This window comes from Ictalurus punctatus, chromosome 10 (assembly GCF_001660625.3).
Source record: "Ictalurus punctatus breed USDA103 chromosome 10, Coco_2.0, whole genome shotgun sequence".
Taxonomy (NCBI): Eukaryota; Metazoa; Chordata; class Actinopteri; order Siluriformes; family Ictaluridae; genus Ictalurus; species Ictalurus punctatus.
This window is the reverse complement of record NC_030425.2, coordinates 9,113,259-9,141,027: the sequence shown is the minus strand read 5'-3', so window position 1 is coordinate 9,141,027 and position 27,769 is coordinate 9,113,259. Positions and strand designations below refer to the sequence as shown.

General features: G+C 40.6%; 1 protein-coding gene across 2 annotated transcripts; it reads left to right on the top strand.

The window, feature by feature from the left end:
* The first annotated feature begins 52 nt into the window (after positions 1-52).
* abca7 (ATP-binding cassette, sub-family A (ABC1), member 7) lies at positions 53-27,769 on the top strand. 2 transcript variants are annotated; one of them, XM_017478716.3, is made up of 50 exons: positions 53-249; positions 775-848; positions 939-1,032; positions 2,081-2,222; positions 2,317-2,444; positions 2,794-2,912; positions 3,468-3,662; positions 3,848-3,940; positions 4,642-4,879; positions 5,094-5,233; positions 8,275-8,391; positions 9,234-9,431; positions 9,529-9,734; positions 10,983-11,159; positions 12,273-12,495; positions 13,231-13,452; positions 14,642-14,846; positions 14,966-15,079; positions 15,165-15,336; positions 15,438-15,569; positions 15,653-15,792; positions 15,899-16,036; positions 16,151-16,374; positions 16,461-16,518; positions 16,910-17,112; positions 17,401-17,485; positions 17,814-17,959; positions 18,863-18,987; positions 19,065-19,157; positions 19,253-19,448; positions 19,588-19,682; positions 19,784-19,816; positions 19,903-20,008; positions 20,191-20,265; positions 20,353-20,522; positions 20,669-20,846; positions 20,962-21,077; positions 21,541-21,685; positions 21,845-21,968; positions 22,119-22,248; positions 22,345-22,468; positions 22,664-22,726; positions 22,911-23,017; positions 23,107-23,248; positions 23,393-23,527; positions 23,687-23,790; positions 24,426-24,518; positions 25,851-26,094; positions 26,186-26,286; positions 26,395-27,769. In XM_017478716.3, the coding sequence occupies exons 2-50, from the start codon at positions 783-785 to the stop codon at positions 26,573-26,575; spliced, it is 6,855 nt and encodes a 2,284-aa protein (XP_017334205.1). In that variant the 5' UTR covers positions 53-249; positions 775-782; the 3' UTR covers positions 26,576-27,769. The 2 variants fall into 2 exon arrangements, with proteins under 2 accessions (XP_017334205.1, XP_017334204.1); XM_017478715.3 differs by having other exon boundaries at positions 54-249; positions 2,794-2,915.

The window sequence follows — 27,769 nt, the reverse complement described above, 5'->3', positions numbered from 1 at the left end:
GTAAACTGCCGCTAGCTGTTGTAAACATTAACCAGGATGGGCGGGTATACACGCACAAGTGACATTATGATTGGCTGAAAGGTCAATGTGGTTGCAATGTTTTTCCTTCGAGCCCCTCCTACTCTCCTGTCTCTTCCTTCGGAATCGTTCGTACGAACCGACACCGGCTTCATGTCCCGATGGAGAACAGGAATGTTTCAATGTAATGCACTGTTGAAGCAAAAACAAGAAGGCATTAAGACACCAGAGGTAAATATTTAGCTATTTCTTTATAAGCGGCGGTGAAGGTGAAATACAGAGTACCGCAGACTAACCCGTTTAGCAGGTTCACTATAAAAGTGCACGATCACTTCTAGATTGAACAGACCATAATAATACGTCACTTCAACCTGGTTTATTGAGTTCTTTAATTTGAAGGGAATTAAGCATTAACGTACAAACTCCACTTCCTTCCTTCTTCCTGTTAATATACATGTAACTACATCACTGTGTCACTAAAAAGGTACAATACGATCTTTTAATCGATATATTGACAACATGGCTATATAACTACCACAACAATAGTAACTGTGCATCTATGTAGACTTTACCTGTGTACTAAACCTGTGCTTTTGTACGTGCTGATGAGAGGAGGTTTATTTGCCTTAATTCATTAAGCCAATTACTGTAATTAGGGTTTGTTGTGCTGGGGAGTCCACTGATTGCTTTTGTCTCCTTTGATTAGCTTTGAATTTGCGTTTTAATTGTGTGCTATTGGTTATCCTGGTCATCTAGATACCACCATGGCCATAGGAACCCAGCTCTTACTCCTGCTGTGGAAGAACCTTACCTACCGCAGGAGGAACAAGGTAACCACACATCATCATCATCACTCTTCAAGTTCTCATAATCTCATACGGTTAAATATCATGGTTATGATAAAACGAGCTTCTCCACAGATCCAGCTGATCATAGAGCTGCTTTGGCCACTCTTCCTGTTCTTCATCCTCATCGCTGTCCGTCACTCGCACCCTCCCTACATGCACAGCCAGTGTAAGTGCCACAGTTGTGTGTTTGTTTGAGCCCTGCTCTCCTCATGAAATCATGTAAGCTGATTAGCTGCAGCCGGAGTAGTACAGGGTCGCGTTTGCATTCTGACCTATTTGTTCCTTCATGGTGGTTTTTGGGGACCTTTCTAAAACGCTTAACGCGGCTTAACGTACTAAAACAACCACCAGGGAAAACCATATTTCTCACACATTTTTCTAACTACGGCTAAGACAACGGCAGTGTAATCCTAGCGGAAAGACAATCTTTTTATGTTAAACGTGTTCCTTTCGTAGAAACCGGGTATAATAAAAATGCTTAACGTTGCAAACCCAGATTCAGTGTACACTTTATTGATGATGCATTCTATGTACAGGCAAGCAGATTAACCCAGAAAGTTTCACGTTAAGCGTTTTCCCATAGAAAAGCGCTATAAAGAAAAAGCTTAACATGGTTTAATGGACTATGACAGATATTGGAGAACCAAATTTAGTACATACCGTATTAAGATATTGTATGCTTTTATTAATAAAGTGTGTACTGAATTTGGTCTTTTAATATCACTGTCTTAATATATTAAGCCACGTTAAGCGTTTTCTTTATACCAGGTTTCTATGGGAGGAACATGCTTAATGTAAAAATATTGTCTTTTCACTTGGATTTCGATGTCGTCGTCTTAGCAGTCTTAGAGAAATGTGTGAGAAAAATGGTTTTCCTTGGTCGTTGTTTAAGTACATATCCCATTTTTCGTCCGTTGATTAATATGCTGCCATTCTGCTCAGAGCCTCAGAGATATATTATGAGCCACAAAATGCACATTATTCACATGTTTATGATCTGTTATGATAGTTTGCACTTGGAGCTCATATTCATTATTTACTTACTTATTACCTCCTATATAATGTGCTAGACAGCTAATATAACAATAATTTTCTCTATGGACTAATATTTATGTACCTGATTGTAATAGTGGATTTACAGTCTGTAAAATAAGGAGTAACTCAGTGTCATTAATACTTTCTATGAAAGGAAATTTTTGTGTGTCTGGTTTCAGGTCACTTCCCCAACAAAGCTCTCCCGTCTGCCGGCACTCTAGCATGGGTTCAGGGCATAGTCTGCAACATCAACAATCCGTGCTTCCACTACCCGACTCCAGGGGAGACGCCGGGTGAAGTGGGAAATTTTAATAACTCACTGTCAGTGTATTCTTCTGTTTATATTCTTCAACAGAATTATTTCTTTGCCACTTTGCGTCATATCAAGGTGATTTTTGTATCCTGTCACTTTCAGACTTTCTCGACTATTCGTGGATGGCAGGACCATTCTCACCAACTTTGGCAATCAGACAACCCTCTCAGCCTTAGAGAACTTCTCGCTTGCTGTTCAGAGACTAGGCGAGAGGCAGGAAGCTTGGCCAAGTGGGACCTATTTTTAATATGCTTTAAAAGACACAAATAAATCAATACACTTTAAAGTAAAAGGGCAGAGTGGAGGAGAAATGCTGTTATCATAGGATAAGTTCTCCGGCACTCCGGTTGACTGCTTTTCAGTTAAGGGACTGTAGCAGTAGTCGCTGTGCAAATCTCTGCAAGTCCAGAGCAGAAATGCTTACTGTATTAGTCATTGTTGGTTATTATTAATCTGTGTTCCATGAGCTGTGATTAAAAATAAAAAATAAGCGAACTGACAGTATTATGCATTGCATGTGACTTTGGCGTGAGATTTATTCACTTTTACATGATTGCTCTCTTAAATTTTATGATAAAGATCTGCCAGTGGGAGAGTACCTAAGAGCCAATGAGACATTCTCTTCCTTTTTATGGACCAACTGCAGCCTTCCTGCTTCAGCCGTAGACCAGTTACTGAGAGCACAACTCAACCTCCAGGTGGTAAGACTGTATTCTCCATTCTCTGCTTCTGTTATACACTTCTGACAGCCTCTACAAATAGTATACCGTTCAGTGCGAAGGTTTACACCTCCATTTCCGTTTACTGATATTTTCCCATCAAAACCTGTTACAACATTCTAAGTCTAAGAAATATAGACACAAGTACATGACTATTGAAAAAAGGACTTAAAAAGCTGCAAAAATTTAAGGCAAACAGTAGTTTGAAACTGTAGAACGGCAAGTTGAATAAACATTTACCCCATTGTAAAAAATGTATAGAAACAATTAAATGTTTATTTGATTAGTTATTAACATACAGTAAGACAGTTTCTTTTACTTCTGACGATGAAAACAGAAATAATGAAGCTTGCGTTAAAAAGTCGTGTTGTTTCCATTATTTTGAAGTAAGGGTGTGCAAATATGGGCACGCATTTCTAGAAATGTCCTAAAAATGTAAAAGTATGAACCAAAAAGTGAATTATAAAGTAAGGAGTGTGGAGATGAAATCTTGAAATTGTCAGGCTGCTAAAGTTTCTTCTTCTTGTTCCCTAGGTGTCGCTGGCAGGTGCTGGGATGCGTCTGTCCGATATCGTCTGTAATGCCACGCTCCTGGAACGCTACCTCACAGTGCAAGGAGATTCCTCATTCACCGAGCTGCAGCAGTCCTTGTGTGCTGTTCCCTCGGATTTGCTGCAGCAGGCGGAGCAAATCTTCCTTTCACAACTGAACTTCAGCAGGATATTCACAGTTAGTGTTCTTTCACAAATTTGGCCTAAGAATAGATAAGGTGAAGCGCATTCATACAAAAAAAAAAAAACCAAAGATGTTGACATTCTCATTGCCCACATGTTGCAGAGGCAGAGATTGGATTTAGTGCTTTAAACTACTGCGCTTTGGTGTCTAACCAACTGATTTGCATCTGTCTCTGTCAGAGGGAGCGACTCCACTCCAATGCTGCTGAAGTGCGTCTGCTCAGCCAGGCTGTCTCCTCTGTGGCTCAGGAGTTCACCTCACTTTTGAATGATGTATGCAGCAATCTTTCAGTCTTATAGTTTCCTCCTTTCTATCCTTTCTGTTATTATTAAAGGTATGCTCACACACAAGTCACCAGTCACTGCACTATGAAGTTGCCAGTAGGCATTCCTACTACTGGTTGCCGTAGTAACATTTGTCAGTGGGTGGCACAACTAGCATTCCACTTTTGACACCAGCTCACTTTTCAACAAGCATTCTGGAGGGAGAGCGTTTTTCTATAAAAATTCACCAGTGTTTATAAGAATCGTATCCTACGAGATGAAGGCGAAGCTGTGTGCCATCTTTCTGCGACTGTCTGGGTCCAGAAAAACAATTCACCCGCAGACAGCGTGTCGTGTGCGCTCTACTGTCTTCTTCCATAGTCGCTGCACCGAGTCGCTCCAAATTTGTGTAAAGTTAAACTTTTCTCAACTTTGTCGTGTCGCTGGACACGCCCACATCTAGTCGCCAAGCGGACGTCGCCAGTTCTCATTGAAAATGAATGGTCTCTGGGCTCTTTGTTGCTCTGAGTCGCTGTATGTGTGAACGCACCTTAAGTGTCCGATGCCTAGACGAAACGTGCTTAACGACACCCAGTGAATGTCGATATTTACAGACCAGATGCCCTTTTAGCGCGATGCCATACTAAATGCCACTTTAATCATTGATAATTGTCATAATATTTTCCATTCTTTTGAATATCTCGCTCCAGGTATCTGCTTTATCCAGCTTCACGGAGCTGAATGCAGAACTGAGGCTGTTTTTTCCAGCGAATAGCTCAGTGCTACCTCGTGAGAGTTTCCGAGCTTTCTCCAAGATTATGTGCGGGCATCCCGAAGTGGGCGGTGAGAAGATTCCTTCCTTTAACTGGTATGAAGACCATGACATCAAGTCCTTCTTGGGTAAAGACGGGACAGAGGAAAATGACTTGGGAAATGACAACACTACCAGTGAGTAGGGTTTTAAATTCCTACATAGCATCACTAAATTCATATTCATGACAAAATTTCAGCCTGATTGGAATAATAAGAATGGGTCAAAAATAATCAGAGCATTATAGTCTTATAGTGCAAATAGGATTCTAATAAAATATGATTACCCCAGCTCTAATTGGCTGTGAGAATTTTATCAGTTTGTCTGATTATTTATTTATTTATTTTTTAGCTCCATTCTGTAAAAACGTGATTCAAACCCTTGAGTCGAATCCCCTCTCTCGCATTGTATGGAGAGGCATTAAACCACTTTTCATTGGGAAACTTCTCTACACGCCGGATACTCCTGCTACACAGAGCATCATGAAAGAGGTATTTTTATGTTTGAGCTATTTTCTGCTTTTTTCTTGTCCCCCCCCCCCGATATTTGTTTTGTTGGCTAGTGATTACTAAGGTCCACAAATCTGAGTGTACTACCCCTGTTTCTGTTTCATCATTCCTGGTGCATGTTTCTCAAATTATAAGGTTTCATCTCTCTTTTACCAATCAAAGTTGTCATAATTTACTAAAAAAAAAAGCAAGGATAATGCATAAGGCATTATCAATAAAAAATGTTACCTATTGGATAAACTACAGTATCTTCTGAAAGTATTGGAACAGCAAGGCCAATTATTTTGTTTTGGCTATGCACTGAAGACATTTGGGTTTAAGATTAAAAGATGAACATGGCACTTTGGTGGCAGACCGCCCAATTTTTAGGTAAGCAAAAGTATTGGAACAGATCGTCTCTAGCACATGAATGTCTATACCGATTGCTTTTAAGTTTAGGCACACTATAATGTATACCAGAAGGAAGCATTTTAAATTGATGGAACAGTGGATGAGTACAATGTGCAAGAATCGTTCCAGATTTCTGTAAGACAAACCATTCAAAGCTATCTGATAACCCAGTCTGCTTAATGCTGATAATCTTACTACCTTGGTTGACATTCTGTTGACTGTCAAATGTCATTGACTCATCGAATGACATTCGATGAGTTTCGATGTTTAACATTTACATAACCATACCAACAGCATATAGAGAAGCAAAGTACAGATTAAAGCTATTATTTTATAGTACATGGTCATAAGAGTCCTACTGATATTAAAAGTAGAGAGCTTTTTCGAAATGTGTAACTGTTGCTGGCCATTTCTGCATACTGCGTATGATACTGAGTATCGAAACGCAACTTATTAAGATGCTTGTAACTGCTAGCCCATTCCACCTTTCGCTCTAGTTGGTTGAGGAGCTGAAGGACTAGATCTAAAATCAATTACCGTATTTCTGGTCTGGCATATAAATGGATGCTTCTGTTTGGTATCTGTCTTCGTGTCTTAGTGTGCTGCATATCTAGCGCCCCCCAGTTTGAGAATCACTGATATACTGATATATATTTATATATTTTTTAAACCAGTAAAGGGGTTGAAACTGAAAGAGTAACATCCTGTGATGCTGAGCAGGAAAACAAGGTGTATAAATGTCTATGAGTTCCAGTTTGTGATATGAGTGATATGAGCAGAGCATAAGAAAAGATAAAGAAAGTCCCCTTGGCTAGAGACACCAAAATAGCCTAGTTAGAAAAGTTTAATATTTTATCAGTCTGGTAGTCCTACAAACAGTAACAACACCCGAGGCAAGTTTTTTGATAAATCCAACTTTTTCTGATCATGTCATACATTGACGTGTACATTACCTCAGTGTCCATAAAACAAAACTTAGGCTACGAGCTGAGCTGGAAAAATTGCATGGGTGCAGCCTCGGATAATTAACAGTCCAGCTTACGACCCTGGATGCACATCGATTGCTTGCAATAACTGCATCAAGCCTGCAACTACATCACCAAACATCACCAAACATCACCAAACTGTTTCATTCTTCTTTTGTGATACTTTTCCAGGCTTGCACCACAGCGTCTTTCAGTTGTTTTTTGTTTTGGGGGTTTCTCCCTTTAGTTCCCTCCCGATAATGTCCTTTGTTGAGTTGCCAGTGAGTTTTGGATCATTGTCTTGCTGCATGATAAAGTTCCTCTCAATTAGATTTGGGTGCATTTCTGTGTAAATTGGCAGACAGATTGTTTCTGTAGACTTATGAATTCATTCTGCTGCTACCATCATGAGTTGCGTCATCAGTGAAGATTAGTGATCCTGTTCCAGAAGCAGCCATGCAAGCCCAAGCCATGACACTACCTCCACCATGTTTCACAGATGAGCACGTATGTTTTGGATCATGAGCAGATCCTTTTCTTTCTCCACATTTTGGCCTTTCCATCAGTTTGGTAGAGGTTAATCTTTTGTGGCTCATCTCTGTATTTCTTTGCAAATTCTAATCTGGCTTTCTGATTCTTACTGCTGATGAGTGGTATGTATCTTGTGGTATGTCCTCTATATTTCTGCTCTTGAAATCTTCTTTGAATGGTGGATTGTGATACCATCACCCCTGCCCTGTGGAGGTTATAACTGATTACCGACTGTTGTTTTGGGGTTTTTCTTCACAGCTCTCACAATGTTCCTGTCATCAACTACTGTACACCAGTGGTTTCTTTCTTTTTCAGGACATTCCATATTGTTATATTGGCTATGCCCAATGCTTGCACAATGGCTCTGATTGATTTTCCCTGTGTTTTCAGCTTCAAAACGGCTTGCTTTTCTCCCACAGACAGCTCTCTGCTCTTCATGTTGTTTTATCATTTTTTAACAATAAATGCAGTCTTCACGGGCGAAATCCAGCGATCAAACCAAGAGTAGACATTCAGAGCTATTAATTGATTAAACAATCAATTTAACAGGGCACACCTGAGCAGCAAGAGAAACCCATCAGTCACATGTTCCAGTATTTTTGATCACTTCAAAACAAAAGGTGCCGTGTTTTGAGTTGTTGAACACATCTAGATGTAAATATCAGGAAATGAAATCTGAAATTTTGATCTACTGTTCATCTTTAGATTTCAAACCCGAACATTTTCAGTGTATGGCAAAAACAATAGAATTGGCCTTGCCATTCTAAATCTTTCTTTTATTTAAAAAATGCATCCGACAGCATGATTATATAAAAATATATTGCAGGGTAATTTTATTTTACTCCATAAAGTCCCAACACCAGACTTACACTTTTGCTCATAGTTTCCGTGTAGTTACTGAAGAATTCATAGAAGTTACTGAATAGCTTACTTTAAAATGAATAACTGTGTTAAGGCAATAGATCATTATGTTCATGAATAATATACATTTTTAGTAGTTGATTTGTGTTCCTTATTTATAAGCTCAATAAAGTATAACTACAATGTAACAACGTATACCTGACTTCCAAATCATGATACTGTTTCAAATACTCTTTAAGAATAATTAGTCTCTAAAAGTTGTGGCACATTTGTCAGGTGAACAGGACATTCCAGGACTTTGAGATTCTGGCCGAGGTGCACGCCGCATGGGAGGAAGTGGGACCCAGGCTGAAGCGCTTCATGGAAAGCAGTGTGGAGATCCGTATGCTGCAGGTTCTCTATCAGTATCTGAGCTTTCTTTAGTCTGTCTCAAGTCTGAGGTAGAAGTTCATCCCTACCTCGTACTCTGTTTTCTAAATCGCTCTATTTGTAGACTAGATGTAGAATATCTATTCATAATATCATAGTATCATATGCTGTGTCTGAATTCGTCCCCCCCCCCTCCTTTTTTTTTTCTTAATATAGTGCACTATTTAGGTAATCCATATTGTGGTCTGTCCAAATTTTCTGTGGAGAAAATTATTTTCTCTGGATAATTCACTGTAGAGCTGTGTGCATTACTGGGTTTTTAATCCGCATGCTCACATAGTTAGGATTTACTGTCTGTGATATTTTCTTACATACTTAGTTGATTATATATTTCAGTGCTATGCAAGCATCCAGTATGTTCCCAGGTTAATGCACATGGATTTCTTTGTCCCATTAGCTTCATATCTGATTCCCCTGCTCCCACCAACATGAAAATAAAAAAACGGCCCATTCCCATGACTGTTGTTTTGGGTGTCACAGGATCCCAGACTTAAGTCCACTGCATTAATACCAATTATACACCGAATACCTGCTAATATCCCTAATGCACTGTAACTTTCAAGATAGTGGGAACTTGTGCTGAAGGCTTCAACAACTCGCCATAGTAAGCCTCATAAATGGCAAACTGTACCAAGCTGTATTGCTCCTGATTTTATAATTAAGGATTGTCGAATAGGGTGCCGTTTTGAACATGGCATAGCTTTTCCTTTTCTAAGTGTTTTATTTAAATTTGCACAAAGGACATTGTGAAAGCACAGTCTTTCGTAGTTTAGCTTTATAACACAGCCAGATCTCATGTGTTGCAGGATTTGTTGAATCGACCCGAGGTGGCTGTTGTGGTGAATCTACAACTGAGGAACACTTCTTGGACAGCTTCTCGCATTGCCCAGTTCCTCTCCATGCCTAATCCAGACACTCCTGGGAAAGAAGGAGCGCCCGCCACATGGCTGGACGTGTATCAAGATTTCAATAGCACCATAAGCCTCTTGTCCCAACTCACAAAGGTAACGTGTGTGCAGTAATCACGTTCAGGATATGTGTCAGAATATAATGCTTTTTAAAGTCTTTCATGTGACCAATCTGTGTGGTGGCCTTTTGTAGTGTTTTTCACTGAATAAGCTGGAGGGAGTGGCCACAGAAGGGCAGCTGGTGGAGCGGGCGTTGGAGCTGCTGGAGGATCGGCAGTTCTGGGCTGGAATAGTCTTCCTCCTCCCAGAACCTTCCTCCTCAGATCTTCCTCCCCATGTCAAGTACAAGATCCGCATGGACATAGATGACGTCACACGCACCAGTAAGATCAAAGACAAGTAAGTATGACGCTTGCAGGCGAAACTATCCTTTGTAAACCACTAGTGAATTCAGTGTGGAGCATCCAAAAGTCAGCCACTCCAACAGAAGATAACAGAAAAGAATCTTTCTAATGTATTAAATCATTTGAATGACATTTCTCTCTACTGTCATTTGTTTTTTGATTTCACAATTGTGTTGCGTTGATAAACAATACTTACCGAGTATCACAAGATAACCATGTTTTTCTCAAAAATAAAATATCCTCAAGGTGCCCCAGAGTCAGTCACCACAGTATGATACCTCTTAATGCATGTCTGCTGCTTCAGTAAACAGTGACGATGGTTTGTGGAGTTAAAAATGGTCTTTTTGGGTTCCTGTAGCTGTATTAATGTAAAGCAATAAAACACAACGGGTGTGATATTACTGGAAAAATAATCTTCTTCGAGGTGGTGAGATGCAGCCCAATGTGAAGTGGACCGCACATTTTTATTCCTTTTATGCTACAGTATAAACACATATATTCCCTTTATGCTACAGTAATTTGCCAACGCTAGCGATTTTTCATACTGATTATCTGTGTATGGTAACATTTAATGTCATGGAACATAATGATAATGAGTCTTTATTAATCAAATATATATATGCACAGTGAAATTACTTTCTTCACATACCCCAGCATGTCGGGAAGTTGGGGTCAGAGTGCAGGGTCAGCCATGATACAGTGCCCCTGGAGCAGAGAGGGTTAAGGGTCTTGCTCAAGGGCCCAACAGTGGCAGCTTGGCAGTGCTGGGGCTTGAACCCCTGACCTTCCAATCAGTAACCCAGAGCCTGGGTCATATCTATACTGCCCCTACCTACAAAACAAATTAGTTCCTGTTAGCACTTATGTTCCCTCACCAGACTTTCTTTTGTCCAGAACTGACCCCTGTGGAACGCCAGATGTGAGTTGCTGAGTTTCAGAAATACCTCCCCTCCATGATACCTTGAAGGATCTGTCAGAGAGATAGGATTCCCCCCAGCGCAGAACCATTCCAGTTATGCCCAGGCTGGAGAGAGTTGACAGGAGGATCTGATGGTTCACAGTGTCGAAAGCAGCAGCTTGTCATGCCACTGAGAAACCTCAAAGCCCTCTGTCCTCAAGAGATTCCTATATCAAAAAACAGCTTTAACAGTCAAAAAGTGCTGACACTGCACATTCCTTCACAAACCTGTATGGTAACAGAAATGTGTGATGTGTGTGCTAATCTGAAAACTGTGTTCTGCAGGTTCTGGGATCCTGGTCCAGCGGCAGAACCCTTCAGCGATCTGCGCTACATATGGGGCGGCTTTGTCTATGTACAGGATTTAGTGGAGCAAGCAATAACACGTGTGCTGAGTGGCAAACAACCAACTACAGGAATATATATACAGCAGATGCCCTACCCATGCTTTGTTGATGATGTGTAAGTATCTAAGCAGCTTTATGGTATGTTTCACGATCATATACGTTGCCTACATTATTTTATGTGCACACCATGAGAGGACACACCTGATTAATGTCTGTAGGGCTTCGAGCACCACCAATTGCCCAGAGCATTTGAAGCCACTTTAAACAAATAGGCTAGGTTTATTGTATTGTTAGTCATTTGTCTATTGGTGTTGCGATTTCCAGGGCAACTTGTTAGCATAGCTATTAATTAATGCATAGTTGGCAAAAGAAATGTCTAAACCAAGAGAGCCTTACATAGGATAAACAACAAGAATGGAATTGCAAGGTTCGACAACAATTCACAAAGTGCTTTTGAACTTGAGTGCTCTGGAATGCCAGGCATCATGACCTCTGTTGGTGGGGAGGGGTAACATACAGAGCTGGGGTTTCTAAAAAAAGATGAGAAGCTTTCATAAAGGTGGATATACATAATATATTCATCTCTACTACCTGCTAAAAAGAGGCCAGTAGGTAGATTGGCTCATGGTGTGAATGAGTGTGTGGATGTGTGTGTGCATGGTGCCTACCCCTTCCAGAGGGTACTCCTGCCCCTTGCGCAGTGTTCCCAGGATAGGCTTCATCCCTGACTGGGATAAAGCAGTGACTGAAGATGAATGATTTAATGAACCTACACTCTTTGACCATTTTTGTTACTTGTGATAATGCCGGAGCATCTGTGTTGTTTCCATGCATTAAGTTTTGTTGTCTTTTTTCTAATGATATGCAAACTTTTGCACTCGTTTGCATAATGAAAGAGGTAAATAAAGAAAGAATAAAACATGATAGGGTGTGCTTTTATAGGAAAATAATCAATGACAGGATAGTGTGGTTTAACTCCCAACTGTTTAAAAAAAAAATTCTCTTAAAGTTAATGACAAAAAAAAATCAGCATGTCATGTTACCAAGAAACAGCAAAGCCCCTCCCCCCGTGTCGGAAAACCTAAAGGAACAGCTTTACCTCTGACTGTTACTCAATGCTAAATAAACATCTCCTCACAGAAAACGGAAAGCAACACATTCTGGACATACAAATCAAGAATTCGACAGTACTCCGGTGTAACCTTCCTTCCACTCTGTTTCTTTACAGCTTTCTGCGAGTCTTGAATCGTTCGCTCCCTCTCTTCATGACACTGGCGTGGATATACTCAGTGGCGATGATCATTAAAGGCGTGGTGTTTGAGAAGGAGGCACGACTGAAGGAGACTATGAAGATCATGGGCTTGGGCTCGGGAACACTCTGGCTCAGCTGGTTCATCAGCAGTTACCTGCCTTTTCTCTTCAGCTCTGGCCTTCTCATTATTGCACTCAAGGTGGGGTTGAGATATCAGCACTAGCCATTTAAAGGCATTCTAATCCTAAAACTATAGAAGAAAAAAAATAGGGTGGGTTAAAAAAAGTTTTTAAAAACATACCAAATCAAATTATATTACGAAAAATTGTCTTCATGTAATCAGCTATCAGAATGTAGGTCAAAATATTCAAAAGTTATTTTTATCAGATTATCACATCATTTAAAACTGAAACAAATGACACTTTTAACTCTTCTAGTTATCTTCCAAACAGGTATGAAGAAGTATGAAATTGAAATATAGTTGAATATTCTGGAGTCTTGGTTAAGAAATATAACTTGAAACAGTTGTATTTGATTTTGTTAATTCATGGGTCTCAATCCTGTTGACTGTGAAATAAATTTTAGCACATGTTTATTTTAAATCTGTGGACAGAAGTTCTACTTGTTTTTGAGTTACTGAGGTTTGGGTTTAGCCCATTCTATTTATGTGACCAGTCAAATGAGCTATTTATTATAAGAATTGGAAAAAGCAAAAAAAAAAAAGCTATGCTTCACGAACCCCTAGGGACCCTAGACCCCACTTTGAAAACCACTGGCATAATTGATTAAATAAAAACAGATGTTAGAAATGGACTTTTGGACTCTACTGTAATGGACTTTATGCACCTGTAGAACATGTAGAACATTCTAACATGGTTGTTGTGTCTCTTATGAAAAAGTAGATTGAGCGAATTGATTGTTTTCTTCCTTTCAGTTGGGCGATATCTTGCCCTACAGCGACCCTGCAGTGATCTTCTTCTTCCTGGTCGCCTTTGCTACAGCCACAATCATGTTGTGCTTCCTCATCAGCACGTTCTTCTCTCGTGCCAATCTGGCAGCAGCCTGCGGAGGCCTCATCTACTTCTCTCTCTACCTGCCCTATGTGCTCTGTGTGGCCTGGAGGGAATATCTGACCAGCACACACAGAATCCTAGCAGTGAGTTTAAACCGAGCTATCTCTGTCTTTTAGATATAGACGGACGACTTAAGAATCCATAAATTCATTCTGAAAATCTGTTTACTTTTACCAGAAAGAGATGGTTTTTATTTATTTATTTATTTATTTATTTATTTATTTATTTATTTAATAATATCAATACAGTCGGGTGAGAAATTCAATCAAATTTTGTATAAGTAATGGAGAAAAAGACCACACTGGCTGTGTTTCAATAGGAACAATAACTAAAATGACCTCTGCATTTAAATGCAGAGGAAATACACTCTCTGTACACATTATTAGGAACACATGTACACCTGTACATTCATGCAGTTGTCCAATCAACCAATCATGTGACTGTAGTACAGTGCATAAAATCCTGCTGATACAGGTCAAGTGCTTCAGTTATTGTTCAAATCAAACATCAAAATGGGGGGGGGGGGGGTGATCTCAGTGACTTTGACTTTGCCATAGTTTTTGGTGCTAGTTTGACTGGTTTCAGCTCCAGTGGGATTTTCCCAGACAACAGTCTCCAGAGAAAAACACTAACCATCCACTTGTTGATGAGAGGTCAGATGAGAATGACCAGACTGGTTTGAGCTGATTAAAATGGCTATGGGATCTCAAATAACCACTCTATACAACCATGTTGAGCAGAATAGCATCTCAGAATGCACAACATGCCAAGCTTTGAGGCAGATGGGCTACAACAGCAGAAGACCCCATCGGTTTCGGCTCACCTTAGCCAAGAACAGGAATCCGAGGATACATTGTGTACAGATTCACCGAAACTGGGTAACTGAAGATTGGGAAAAGGCGAAGTGATGTTTTTCCAAACTACATACAGCTATCCAGTTTCTGTGGCATTGTGCTGACTGTAGCTTTATATTCTTGTTCTTGGCTGACAGGAGTGTAATCTGATATGGTCTTCTGCTGGTACAGCCCATCCACTTGTAAAACTAGTCTGACTCATCCAAAATGACTGCTCCCATCCACAGGGCATGACAACACAAATCGCTGAATGATTTGAAGTGGCTCGTGAAAAAAAATCACTTAGTGTTGTGTTTTCCTTTCATTTGTCACCAGTCTGCATATAAAGCATAGCATTTATATTTGTTTTTTGTTGGGTTTTTTTTTTTTTGTGAGGTGGAAAAGGTCATTCTCTAGAATTGTTTTATTTGTCCTGTAGAGCTTCCTCTCTCCAGTAGCCTTTGGATTTGGCTGTGAGTACTTCTCTCAATATGAAGAGCAAGGAGTGGGTATTCAGTGGTTCAATCTTCTGTCCAGTCCTACTGAAGGAGACGAATACAACTTCACTACCTCAATCATAATGCTGTATGTGGATGCCTTCATCTATGGAGTGGCCACTTGGTACATTGAAGCTGTGTTTCCAGGTCAGGAGTAGGGATATTGTTGCGATGATGTATGTGTCAAAGACAAGACGTTGCATTCATAAATACAAATTTTATCTATGTATGTATGACCATTCTGTTGATTGGTTACTTCTTTTCAGGGCAGTATGGAATTCCCAGGCCTTGGTATTTCATCTTCCAGTTAAATTACTGGGGAGGAGTACCACTGGAGGCTGACATGCCCATTCCTCTAGTACCATGTGATCAACCAGACAGTACGAACACATTACAAGCATCATATGCTAAATTCAACTCCATTTAATTTGGGAAAGCTTGTTGATTCGAACTGTTCTTTTACAGATCACATTGAACAGGAACCTTCTCAGCTTGTCCTTGGAGTAGCCATACATGACTTGGTGAAAATTTATAAAAAAGGGGCCAAGCTTGCTGTCAATCATCTGAGCCTCAAGTTCTATGAGGGCCAGATCACGTCATTCCTGGGTCACAACGGAGCTGGCAAGACAACGACGATGTGAGAGGCAGAATTGTGAAGTTCATTCGATATTTTATTTGGAATGTTGTTCGCATCAGATTTCTTATATACAGCCTCTTATCACTAACTTCTCGTGACAGGTCTATTCTGACTGGGCTGTTCCCACCGACTGCTGGTACAGTTTACATAAAGGGCAGAGACATTCGCACGGACATGGACATCATCCGTAGAACTCTGGGAGTGTGTCCACAACACAATGTTCTTTTCCCAATGTAAGAATTAAAATGTGTTATTCGTGGAAGTAAAAATGATATATCCTGGTTTTAATGACTATGCCATACGGTTTATTCTCTAGGCTTACTGTTGAAGAGCACGTGTGGTTCTATGGCCGTCTTAAAGGCATGACCGATGTTGAGGTTAGAGAGGAGATGGCCACCCTGCTGGAGGATGTGGGACTGATGCACAAATGGCACGAGCAGACCAGGAACCTCTCAGGTGCTCTTGTCGATTGAATTCACACCCCGTGTCAGAGTGCAGCAGAAAGCCATGTTTTCGTTTACACAGTGACACTTGCGTTACTCACCTCCTTTTCTTTTTCCAGGCGGCATGCAGAGAAAGCTCTCAGTAGCTATAGCCTTCATAGGAGGTTCTAAAGTCGTTGTCTTGGATGAGCCCACTGCCGGAGTGGACCCTTATGCACGACGTGGGATCTGGGACCTACTACTCAAATACCGCAAAGGTTGTTCCACTCGAGTTCTGTTCCTTTCGCTTTGACTTACAGTATATATGGGAATAGATTGATAAGGAAATCTCGTTACGCTACGTGCTATACTGTATGCCTTGTTACTTTCAGACCGTACCATCATTTTGTCTACACATTACATGGATGAGGCTGATCTCCTGGGTGACCGCATCGCCATCATCTCTCAGGGGAAGCTGTGCTGCTGCGGCTCGCCACTTTTCCTAAAAGCTCGTCTGGGCACGGGATATTACCTCACCGTCGTGAAGAACGAGCGCCAGAGTCTCACACCAAGCAGTTCGAGTGCCGCCAATCTCTCAGCATCTACGCTAATGAAGGTTTGCAGATTTCAGCTCAGAAAATCAGAGCCCTGTGATGTAGGTTTAATCTTTGACTGACACGGTGTTGGTTGTCTGTGTTTTAGGAGAGTGATTCTTCCATGAGTGATGACACTGGACTTGGAAATGAGATCTATGACTCTGGTGGGAACATTGTTCTCTGTTTAGCATTCTGCTGGGACCCAGGACTTTGTAATGTTTGCCCTAGTAATTAGTCAACATGGAGTCGAATACCGATCCGAAAGTCGTTTTCTAGATTTTATTTGGGTTCAGACAAAGTTCAGACAAACGCTAGAATGTAAGCAAAAGCAGAGCAAGAGAATGAGAGAAGAATTGAAAGTCTTAAAATTTGTTGATGGCTAATCCACAAATTATCCATTAACAAATGAATGGCTAGTCAGTGAGCGTTAAGCAAAATTGCTCATTAGAATACAAATTTATAGATTTTTATGCCCTTGCCACTGACCGTCATCTCCACTGACGCTGTTCGAGTTCTACATTAAGATGCGTCTTATATTTTTTTTCTCTGCTCCAGATGTGAGTGGCCTTGTGGCTCTTGCCCAACACCACATTTCGAGGGCTCGGCTAGTGGAAAATGTGGGCAGAGAGGCAGTAATCAACTTCCCCCAAGCTGCCTCGGAGGATGGCACTCTCGCTCTTTTCTTGGCAGAGCTGGAGAAACGTCAGAGCGAGTTTGGCATCGTCAGTTATGGGCTCTCAGATACCACACTAGAGGAGGTGAGGAGCTTAATGCAAAGCACGGCTTGAGTGTTGAATTTATGATGAGATTGTGAAGGAAAGCTGATGCATACATACAGCATTAGTTCTCATCTTGTAACCCAGTGAACTGTTTCTCATAATTGAATTATGCTCCATTATCAGATTCTTTTTCAAAATGTATTTACTTACATGATGTTGGTCCAGCGGAATATAGAGGCAAAGGATTTTTGTGTTTAGTGTTCTAAAGATATGAAACAGGATTAGTAAAACAGAGGCGTAGCATTTACCTCCATATGCACATTTCAGATCTTTCTGAAGGTAGCTGACGAGACGGGAGTAGATGCTGACCCAGAAGGAGGTGAGAGAGAAGCACCTGAGGACAGAGACACAGGTAAACTGAAGCCCTTTCTGTTTGCTGAGATTCACCGTTGTATCAAGTAATGCAGCTCAGGCAAGGATTAGAGAGAAAAAAATCCCTCCTTAAGCAGCAACCAGTGTACAGCTAAGGCAGCTTGTTCTAGCTATGAGCAGAGATTGAACGCTATTTTTCATTTCTCTTTTCTCAATGCTGACAGACAGGAAACAACATTGTAAATCAGGTCCAGGTACAAGCCAGAAAACCTCATAGCTACAGCTGTACCTGTTGCCATAATTGTGCATAATTTGTCTGACGTGGTAATGAGTAGTGATTAACCCCAAGGATCCACTCTCGCACACAGATGCTAATGAAACGGACCCGCTGAGTAGTAATGTTCAGGGTGGCATGACTGTCACAGGCTGGAGGCTGACCTGGCAGCAGCTCCGTGCACTCTTTACCAAAAGGCTAAAGTACGCCCTCCGCAGCCGCCGAGGTTTCACAGCACAGGTACAGAGCTGTTTGGTGCCGCAATTACAAAAAGTTTCAGGAAGTAAGTCTGGAATTACTAACGACTCGTTTCAGCAGTTCAGAATCGGTTCCTTCTTTTGGGAGTCAATAACCCCGTTTGACGTGCGCTTTGACTTTAGAAACTTTGTAGACATTTTTACATTCACAAACAACTACATGAAAGGTAATATTTGAAAAACCATAACAGGTGCACTTTAATGCCCAGTGATGACCTTTAAGCTGAGAAAGACATTACTTTCTAGGTGTGTACATTACTTTACTTTATAGCTCATGCCAGTTCTCCACTTTCTCTTTGTCCGAAGAGCTCAGGGACACTATGTCTGTGATCACATCTGGGAGGCATTTCCTGTCTGACAGTGAACAGATGTTGAACTCAGGTTTCAGCAGTGTCTGGAAGTGAATCTGAATGGTCCTGTACCAGCTCAGACACACACCGCTGACAGGTTCCAAACACCCTCAAAATGGGGATCGGTTGATGATTGGTTTCCTAAAAGCCCTCACAAACAGATAACATGGAATGTCTCCCTATGGTCCACCCAACTCCACCCCCCACCACCCCAAGAAGTGGGGCACAGGTGGGGTTTAAACATGGGGGCATGACAAAAAGAAAGAACGGCTTTTAAAGAGTTGCTCTTTAAAATGTGTTCAATTAATTTGACTTAAGGAACATTGGACTCTTTCTTCTTTTTTCTTTTTTTTTTTGTTTGTTTACATGCTATGCAGCTGACAACTCTAATGTTTACTTGAATAGTTTTAAAATGAGGTACAACATTCTAAAATTGTTTGCGAAATGTGATCTTATGATTTCAGTTAGACATGTCAATTTATTTTATTTAAAGCACTGAAGATAACCACTTTGCTTGGTTATTAAACGTTTCTCAGATTGTGCTACCTGCAGTGTTTGTCCTGGTGGCTCTGCTGTTCAGCCTCATTGTCCCACCCTTTGGAAAGTATCCCCCTCTTGAGCTGCAGCCATGGATGTACGGCGAACAGTACACTTTCTTTAGGTACCCACAATTCCATAGTTAGACTTGCCTTCATTGATGTGCTTCCAGGTCTTTCTCACACTTTTTACTCCTCACAGCAATGATGCCCCAGAGAACCCTGAAATCCAGAATCTCCTTGATTCTCTTCTGGATCCGCCTGGATTCGGGACTAAATGCATGGAGTCAGACAGGTGGGACAGTTCCGTCTCTGCATGGATGAACATACAGTATATTATCTGATGATACGAAAAGGTTTGTGTAACACTCTGTGATCCTGAATGAACAGGGAGCCCCTGTGTGAGGTCAGTGAGGCGGCGACAGTGTTTCTGCGACCCCAGATTTCCTACACCACATGGCAGCTTTTTAACAACGGCAACTGGACAGTTGAGCACCCTTCTCCTGGGTGCGAATGCAGCACTGAGGATGTTCGCAGAATGCTACCTGAATGTCCAGAGGGAGCAGGAGGCTTGCCTCCTCCCCAGGTTATTACACTACTACTGGTCTTACATCTTCATCTGTCCCAGCTCAGACTAAAATTTATTTTAATTGCAAAATCATGTTTTTTTTTTGTTTGTTTTTTTTTAATTAAAAAACCCTTGTTCCTGCACTTGTTGGCCACAGATGAAAAGATTGACAGGTGACCTGCTGCAGAATCTGACTGGCCGTAATATTTCTGACTACCTCATCAAGACTTATCCACAGATTCTGAAAAAAAGGTCTTATCTAAATTCAGATTCAATTTTTTTTTTCTTACTGGAACTTTTTTTCACAGCCCTATATGTGCCTGTTTTTATTTTTTTTATTTTGAATCATCTAGCATGAAGACTAAAAAGTGGGTGAATGAGTTCAGGTGCGTCATTTCAGTGTTCGATTACACACGTAATACAGAATTCATGCATCGAGTAAATATCATCATTTTGAATGAACTGTGTGCAGGTATGGAGGATTCTCTCTGGGCAGTAAAAGGTCACAGGGTCAGACAGACATTCGTCAGCTAGAGCAGTCTGTACAGGCTATCAGAACACGCTATAAAATAGCACAGGTATGCACACTAAAGCACAAAAAGATCGTATGATTTATTATTTCTTCAGTCTTTCACCTAGACATATAATTGAAATGTACTTTGCACAGCATTAGCAGGAAACCAAGGCGATTATTACATTCCTGTGCTAGCAATATATATATATATATATATTTTTTTTTTTTTGCTATGCTTTCTTACAGAACAGCTCATTGGATCAACTTATGGACAGATTACCAGGCCTTCTTACTGGGCTTAGTAGCCAAAACAATGTTAAGGTGAGAGAAACAAAGTTGGAATCTTTGCTCCCAACTCCCAGTAACATCTAGTACAGCTAGCCATGAATCTTTGGTTCTGTTTCTTAGGTGTGGTTTAATAATAAAGGTTGGCATGCCATGGTATCATTTGTGAACATCATGAACAACGCCCTGCTCCGTGCCAGTCTTCCTCCAGGACCAGACAGAGGGAAACATGGAATAACAGCCTATAATCATCCACTTAACCTCACCAAGGAGCAGCTCACCGAGTTGGCCTTGTACGTAGTTCTCTCATAGACTCACTTCAGTTGATTCCTGCAAAGTGATCCTTACTTCCTGTTAATTAGTTACATCTTTACTTTTATTAGCCAGTTTTTTTTGTTTTTTTTCTCGTTTTTATTAGTATGTCTTTTTCTCTCTCCAGAATGACCACCTCAGTCGATGTCCTGGTGTCCATCTGTGTGATGTTCGCTATGTCCTTTGTACCGGCGAGTTTTGTACTGTTTCTGATCGAGGAGAGGGTCAGCAAGTCTAAGCACCTTCAGTTTGTTAGTGGGGTCAAACCCATTCTCTATTGGACTGCAAACTTTGCTTGGGACATGGTCAGTTTCTGTCGAGCTTATCCTACGGTGGTTAATACGATATAATAGAACCTGTTGAATGTATGTCAGCATAGCAAATGCATCCTTTGCATCTCACGTTTTCTTTTTTGAGCAGTTGAACTACACGGTTCCCGCTACCATGGTGGTCCTCATCTTCATAAGCTTCCAACAGCAGTCTTATGTCTCTGAAAAAAACCTTCCTGCACTAGTGCTGCTTCTCTTGCTCTATGGGTAATGCCTAATATAACCGAGCGGTTTGATTGTTTAGCAGTACTTGGTAGTAAATGCAATGGGGCTAGCCTTTAACAAGCACCGTGATGGGAAATTGTACCTATGTAATATTAACGTCAAGACAATGTCACAACTTTATATACATATATAAGTTTATATACTGCAGCACTATTGAAATTTCTATACCAACATGGCTCAGATATTAGTTTCAGCCACAAGATGTATAGTAACGTGATCCTTCTAATACGTTATCGTTTCTATAGTAGCAACTCCCACTCTACATAAATGTTTTATTTAGGATTTATGGAAGGAGTCTCCAGTGTAAAATTGTAACTTTACGTTGTTTGGCACAATAAACTCAACGGGATGGTGGGCTATGCGATTTCTTGCCTTTTAGTTCTTACATAATAAATCTAATAATATTGTAGTACTAATCTTGTGCATTTCTTGCCGTACACTGTAGTTGGTCCATCACTCCCCTGATGTACCCTGCCTCGTTCGTGTTCTCTGTGCCCAGCACAGCTTATGTGGTGCTCACCTCCATCAACCTTTTCATCGGCATCAATGGCAGCATAGCTACCTTCGTCCTTGAGCTCTTTGTTGATGAAGTAATGAAAGTCATGAATTAGTTGCCTTTTTTTTTTGTCCCACAGGTGTACATGGTAGAATTATAATTGATGAAAAGAAAGTAGCAGTTGTGTTTATTCCTGCAGTACAGATGTAAAGTGTCTTGTCCACCATTTCTTACTGATTTGTTCTATTTTCAGCATTTAAATGAGGTCAACAGGATCCTCAAGAAGGTCTTTTTGGTCTTTCCTCACTTCTGTCTGGGTCGAGGGCTTATTGACATGGCGAAAAACCAGGCGATGGCAGATGCTTTCCAGAGGCTTGGTAAATTCCCTATTACAGCAACACCAGAGAACCGAATGAAATTGTTTTGAAATAATTTCCTTGTATGCCCGCATAAGTGGCCTTGACCTCTTTCTGGCAATAAGAGGCAATATCTTTCAGTATGTCAACAATAGTTTTTGTTGTTCACAGGAAACAAGCAGACACTGGAGCCACTGGCATGGGATTTTGTAGGGAAGAACTTGTTTGCGATGGCAGTCGAGGGCATTGTGTTCTTCATTTTCACTGTACTGCTTCAGTACAAGTTCTTCATACACTTCAGGTACATGGGGCTTTTCATTATCTTTATTGAAATATGTCTATAAATTGTTAAGTCAAGGTCCTTTAAAAATACCTTCTTTTTTTTTTTTCCTCCTAGGCTGTGGTCTGAGCCTGACCTGCCACCACTGGGCCCAGAGGATGAGGACGTAGCAAATGAAAGAGAACGTGTGAAAAGCAACAAAACTCAGAAGGATATTCTGACTGTCAGAGACCTGAGCAAGGTTTGTCGGATCCAAATGCCAAAATCAATCGAATCTAATGAATCTTAATCTAGTCTAATTCGCTAAAGGATGACATGAAGTACTGATGTATTTCATATCTAAATGTAAATATTTAGAAAATACAACGTCTACTTTTCTCAGTCATGTAAACTAACTCCATTAAATCCAGAATTCTCTGTTCTCAAATCTCTACAGGTCTATAAGGCAGGCAAGAGGCCAGCAGTGAACCAGCTTTGTCTTAGCATTCCTCGGAAAGAGGTGCGAAGAAATTCAGTCAACATGTGCATAGTATACATTTACGGCATTTTTACCAGATACACTAGCACTCAAAGATTTGAGTATGCTTGCTGACTGACATATTAACTAACGAAAATAATTTTTTGCATTTCACCCATTACAATGATGAAAATATTCATTCTATGCTTATGCTTTCTTATTACAGTGCTTTGGGCTTCTCGGGGTTAACGGGGCTGGGAAGACTTCCACTTTTCGCATGCTGACAGGAGACACCACCATTACCTATGGAGATGCTTTTCTCGACGGTTACAGGTTTGTCACAGTTCCGCTGTCACTGATCATTATAACTGCTCCTAATGACGGTACAGCATTTTTAAAACTCTGTCAAACTGAACCCTCAGTGTACTGAAACACATGGACAGAGTACATCAGCTTATGGGCTACTGTCCTCAGTTTGATGCCATCAATGACCTTTTGACTGGAAGAGAGCACCTAGAGTTCTACGCTCGATTGAGAGGAGTCCCTGAGTCATATGTAGCAAAGGTACTAGAAGTTATAGGTCTTATATGACTGCTGAAATTGATAATCCTGTAGATACACAGTATTTTTAGGGTTTCAAATGAATAAAAGAAGCCTCCAGCCTTTTGATGTGTCAGCCAACATTAATAATTGATCTTTGACCAATAGGTCTCACAGTGGGGAGTGAAAAAACTGGGTTTGACCCAGTACGCTGAGCAAGAAGCAGGAGGATACAGTGGAGGCAATAAACGCAAACTCTCGACCGCCATTTCTCTTATTGGAGCTCCACCAGTTGTTTTTCTGGTCAGCATTTAACACAACAAAGAATCACTATTAAATAGTGATATATACACACAATACAACCCTGTCTTACCTGTCTACAGTTTTATTAAATGTTCGATTCATTCTTGTGCAGGAGTCAGTCGACTTTCTCTGTGAAACTTGCCTGTTTTTGATTCTCAGGATGAGCCCACAACAGGAATGGATCCAAAGGCTAAGCGCTTCTTGTGGAACTGTATCCTCAGCGTCATCAAAGAAGGCCGAGCTGTCGTTCTCACGTCCCACAGGTACAGGGCGTAATTAAAGCACTAACCTTTATGCCTATTAGCTTGATCAAGTTATTTCTTTTGTATAGCATTGATATGCATCCTTTCTCAGTTCTTTTTGTTTATATATACTCAGGGTAGTGATGCCTGTGCACAGTCAGTATCTAAACTTGAACCATCCTGCACTTTTCCCACCTCAAAAGACGCAGTTCTCTACTGGCAAAAGCAGTTCAGTTGCACAAGCAGCACCATGTTGCTTGTCTTGAATTAAGATCTGAGAATCTCAGGGTCCGTGAGGAAGGAGTAGACTTTTCGCTATTGCAGTTTAAGTAACTCAACTGTTTGGTGTTTTTTTTTGAGCAACATTAAAATTTTCTGGGAAAAGTCTAGTTTTGGGATGTATGTTTACATTTTGTTCACTGACAATAGTAAGGTGGACAAGTGGTCTCAGCAATATATGTAGAACCAAATCGATAGCTGTTCAGGCCTTTAATATGTCTACAGTATTTTTCAGATGAAGTGGGTAAAGTATTAAGTACCACGTTAACATCCTTTATTTAAAAAAAATTCCAAATTGAAACAGTCCAGTATTTTTATGCATGTATGTATATGTATGTGTTAATTAATGTATGCTGTATTGCTGTTGTTCTGTGCAGCATGGAGGAGTGTGAAGCTCTCTGCACTCGCATGGCCATCATGGTCAATGGGAGGTTCCAGTGCCTGGGTTCAGTGCAGCACCTCAAGAACAGGTATAAAAAAAAAAGCTACAACAAAAAACAATCATGTACACCTTATCAGGAACAGTTAGAAAAACATCAGATTGGGGCAATGTGCCATTGACCGTAGCATGGCTGTTGATGCCTGGTTTGAGTATTTAAGAAACGCCTGATCTCCTGGCATTTTCCCACACAACAGTCTCGTTTTCACACACAACAGATTTTACCCAGTTTACACACTTGGCGCAAAAAAACAAAGCGATAAACATTGCAAGCAGCAGCTCTGTAGGCCGAAATGCCTTTCTGATGAGAGAGTTCAGAGTAGAATGGTCAGACTGGTCTACATGGACAGCCATGGTAAGGAGAAAAGCGTCTCAGAACATAGCCTTACTATTTGAGTTACTATACCATTGTACCATTTCAGCTATAAAAGTCACCGAAATCACATTTTTTCCAATTCTGATGTTTGATGTGAAAATGACCTGAAGCTCTTAACCTGTATCTGCATGAGTTTATGCATTGCGCTGCTGCCACATGATTGGCTGATTGGATAATTGCACGAATAAGCAGTGTAGAGGTGTTCTTATTAAAGTGGCCAGTAAGTGTGTGTGTCATTGTTCTTGTTTGAACAGAATATATGGACAATAAGGGCTACATTTATGTTGTGTTTGTTGCATTTTTGGACTACTAAAGCCATTCCTAAGAGAGGGAGAGAACAAATAGGAATGGAATAAGGAGAAAGGAAAGTGTAGTGTAGTATAGTATAGTATGTTTGATAGAAACATTACAGTTTATTCTAGACAGTTGCCTTCAACTGGAAGCCAGTCCCTTTTATTTTTTTTACCATGGTCGTCTACAGCGTAATGTAACACACTATCAAGTTGGAGAAAATTCCCAAATGATGGTTATGAATCCAAAACATAGATGTGAACGCGTTTTACAAGAACGTTGAACACGATTCGGTTTTGATGAATAATAAAACGATGCATCATTAAGTGGCATGGTGGTGCAGCAGGTACCTTTACTGCCTCACGGCTCCATGGTCCCTGGTTCAGTCCTGAACTCGGGTTATTCTCGCTGCATGGGCTTTCTGTGCATGTTTTCCCCATGTCCCTTTGGGTTTTCTCTGGCTTCTCTGGTTTCCTCCCACCTCTACACTATATTGCTCCTAGGTTGGTATGAGTATGTGAATGTGTGTGCGTGTGTGTGTGTGCGCATGGAGACCTGTGATGGACTGAGGTCCCATCTAGGGGGTATTTTCACAACCCTGACCAGGATACAGCTGAATTAATGAATGAATGAATGAGTGAGTAATAACGGTGTTGAATTTTTCATGAATATTTGATGCTCTTCACTTTCCTACAGATTTGGCGACGGTTATACAGTTATTCTCCGCTTGCCTGCATCAGCTCCGGATCCCGGCGCCATGGATGCCTACATCAAGAGCTGCTTTCCTGGAATCGAGCTGAAGGAGAGACACCACAATGTCCTGCATTATCAGCTGCCAACTCGCGCCTGCTCCCTCGCTCATGTGTTCAGCGTTCTGTCAAACAGCAGAAAAGAGCTGAGAATAGCGGAATATTCGGTCTCGCAGACAACCCTGGACCAGGTTAGAACTCAGCAGAAATGATTGTATGGATAGATGCGATTACGATTATGATTCCGAACGAAACTAAAAGTGAGATGTTCCTCTCCCACAGGTGTTTGTCAACTTTGCCAAGGAGCAGGTGGACGACGATGACCGACTGAGAGAGGTGGCTATAAACAGAGGATCAGATGCAGCTCGATCCCACACACCTCGGTAATCCATTCTAACTGCCTATCCCTCGCTAACAGCTTTTTTTTAACCTGAAAGATCAGTGTCTCAAGTTACTGCTGCTCAGTCATGTCATGTGTTCTCATCCTCCAGATCCAGTCAGCCAGGAGCTGCAGGATCAACAACTAAAGAGAGCAAATGTAGCGAAACAAAACGGCCTCAGCAAATAGAAATGCAGCCTCTAGTGGATTTCTCAGCGAATGGATTAACATGCACTGAAGAAGAGAATTCTCCGAGTAAAGACCTCACCGAGCTTTTTGTCGTCAAGACATGAACGACCTCTCTGTCTCAGATCTTGATGTTTTGCTTGAGTTTAAAATGTATGTATAATCAGTATTTTGTTTCAGACTAAATTCCATGTACTGAAGATATTAACTACTCTCAGGACCACTCTGTTAAATGATCTGAAAAACTTCTGTATGATGTAATTGCACTTTACTTTGTGTGTGTCTTGTGCAAGTCGGTTTGTTGACAAATCTTATTTATTTGAAGTCTATTATATGATTTTTAGACATTGTTTTTCATAATGACGTGAACATCTGTCAATATTGTGTTATGATCAGAAACTGCTTTCATCACGTCAGCCTTTTTGTATTCATATGTTTCAGTTTTTAAAAGAGTTTAGACAAATTGCACACCTCCGATGCACGTTGGCATAAAAGGAGCTGTGAAACCAAACTGTAAGGTGCACTTACGAATACAGTGTCATTGGAATGTATGCATAAATCATTTTAAGTGGCGGAAAATTGTATATCGCACGTGTAAATGATCTACGCTGAAATGTGCCGTTTCGTCGAGTACATGTAGGGGGGGGAATGCAAACGCGTTAAAGTTCACAACTGTGTGATAATATATGTTAAATAAATGCGCAAGAATCTGTTAATCACTTAAATGACGTGTTTGTGCAAATGAATTTTGACGCAGACCTCATCGGCATCTTGCACATCTGCACATTTTTGCTTTTTGCATGCAGGAATTCAAATACAGCTGCACATTTCAGTATTTGTGTCATTTTACAAGTGCAAAACCATTTTAACGCCATGATATTGCACTTATTATTTATTCCTATATATTTTTAAGAACAATAATACATGTATACGGCATAATGTTTTGTGGGGTGTTTTTTTTTTAATAATATATATATTTCTAGTAAACGTAATTATGCTGATGTATATGCATTATAAGAAAAGAAAAAAGTGAAGAAGAAGAAATAGGGCTGCAGAATATAATGATATAATACTGATATGATAAATGATGTCACAATACACCTTTCTGAGATATTGTAGCTATTGCAAAATCTTTTTATAGTTTCCATTACCATGTACAGTGTTAATTTACTGAACACCGTTCCTGACAAACTTGTATACGTATATCGTGATACATACTGTGAACTGTAGAAAGGATATATTCGTTATATCACCCATCGTTATTTTGAAACCAAACAGAACATGAGATGGAAAATGAATGA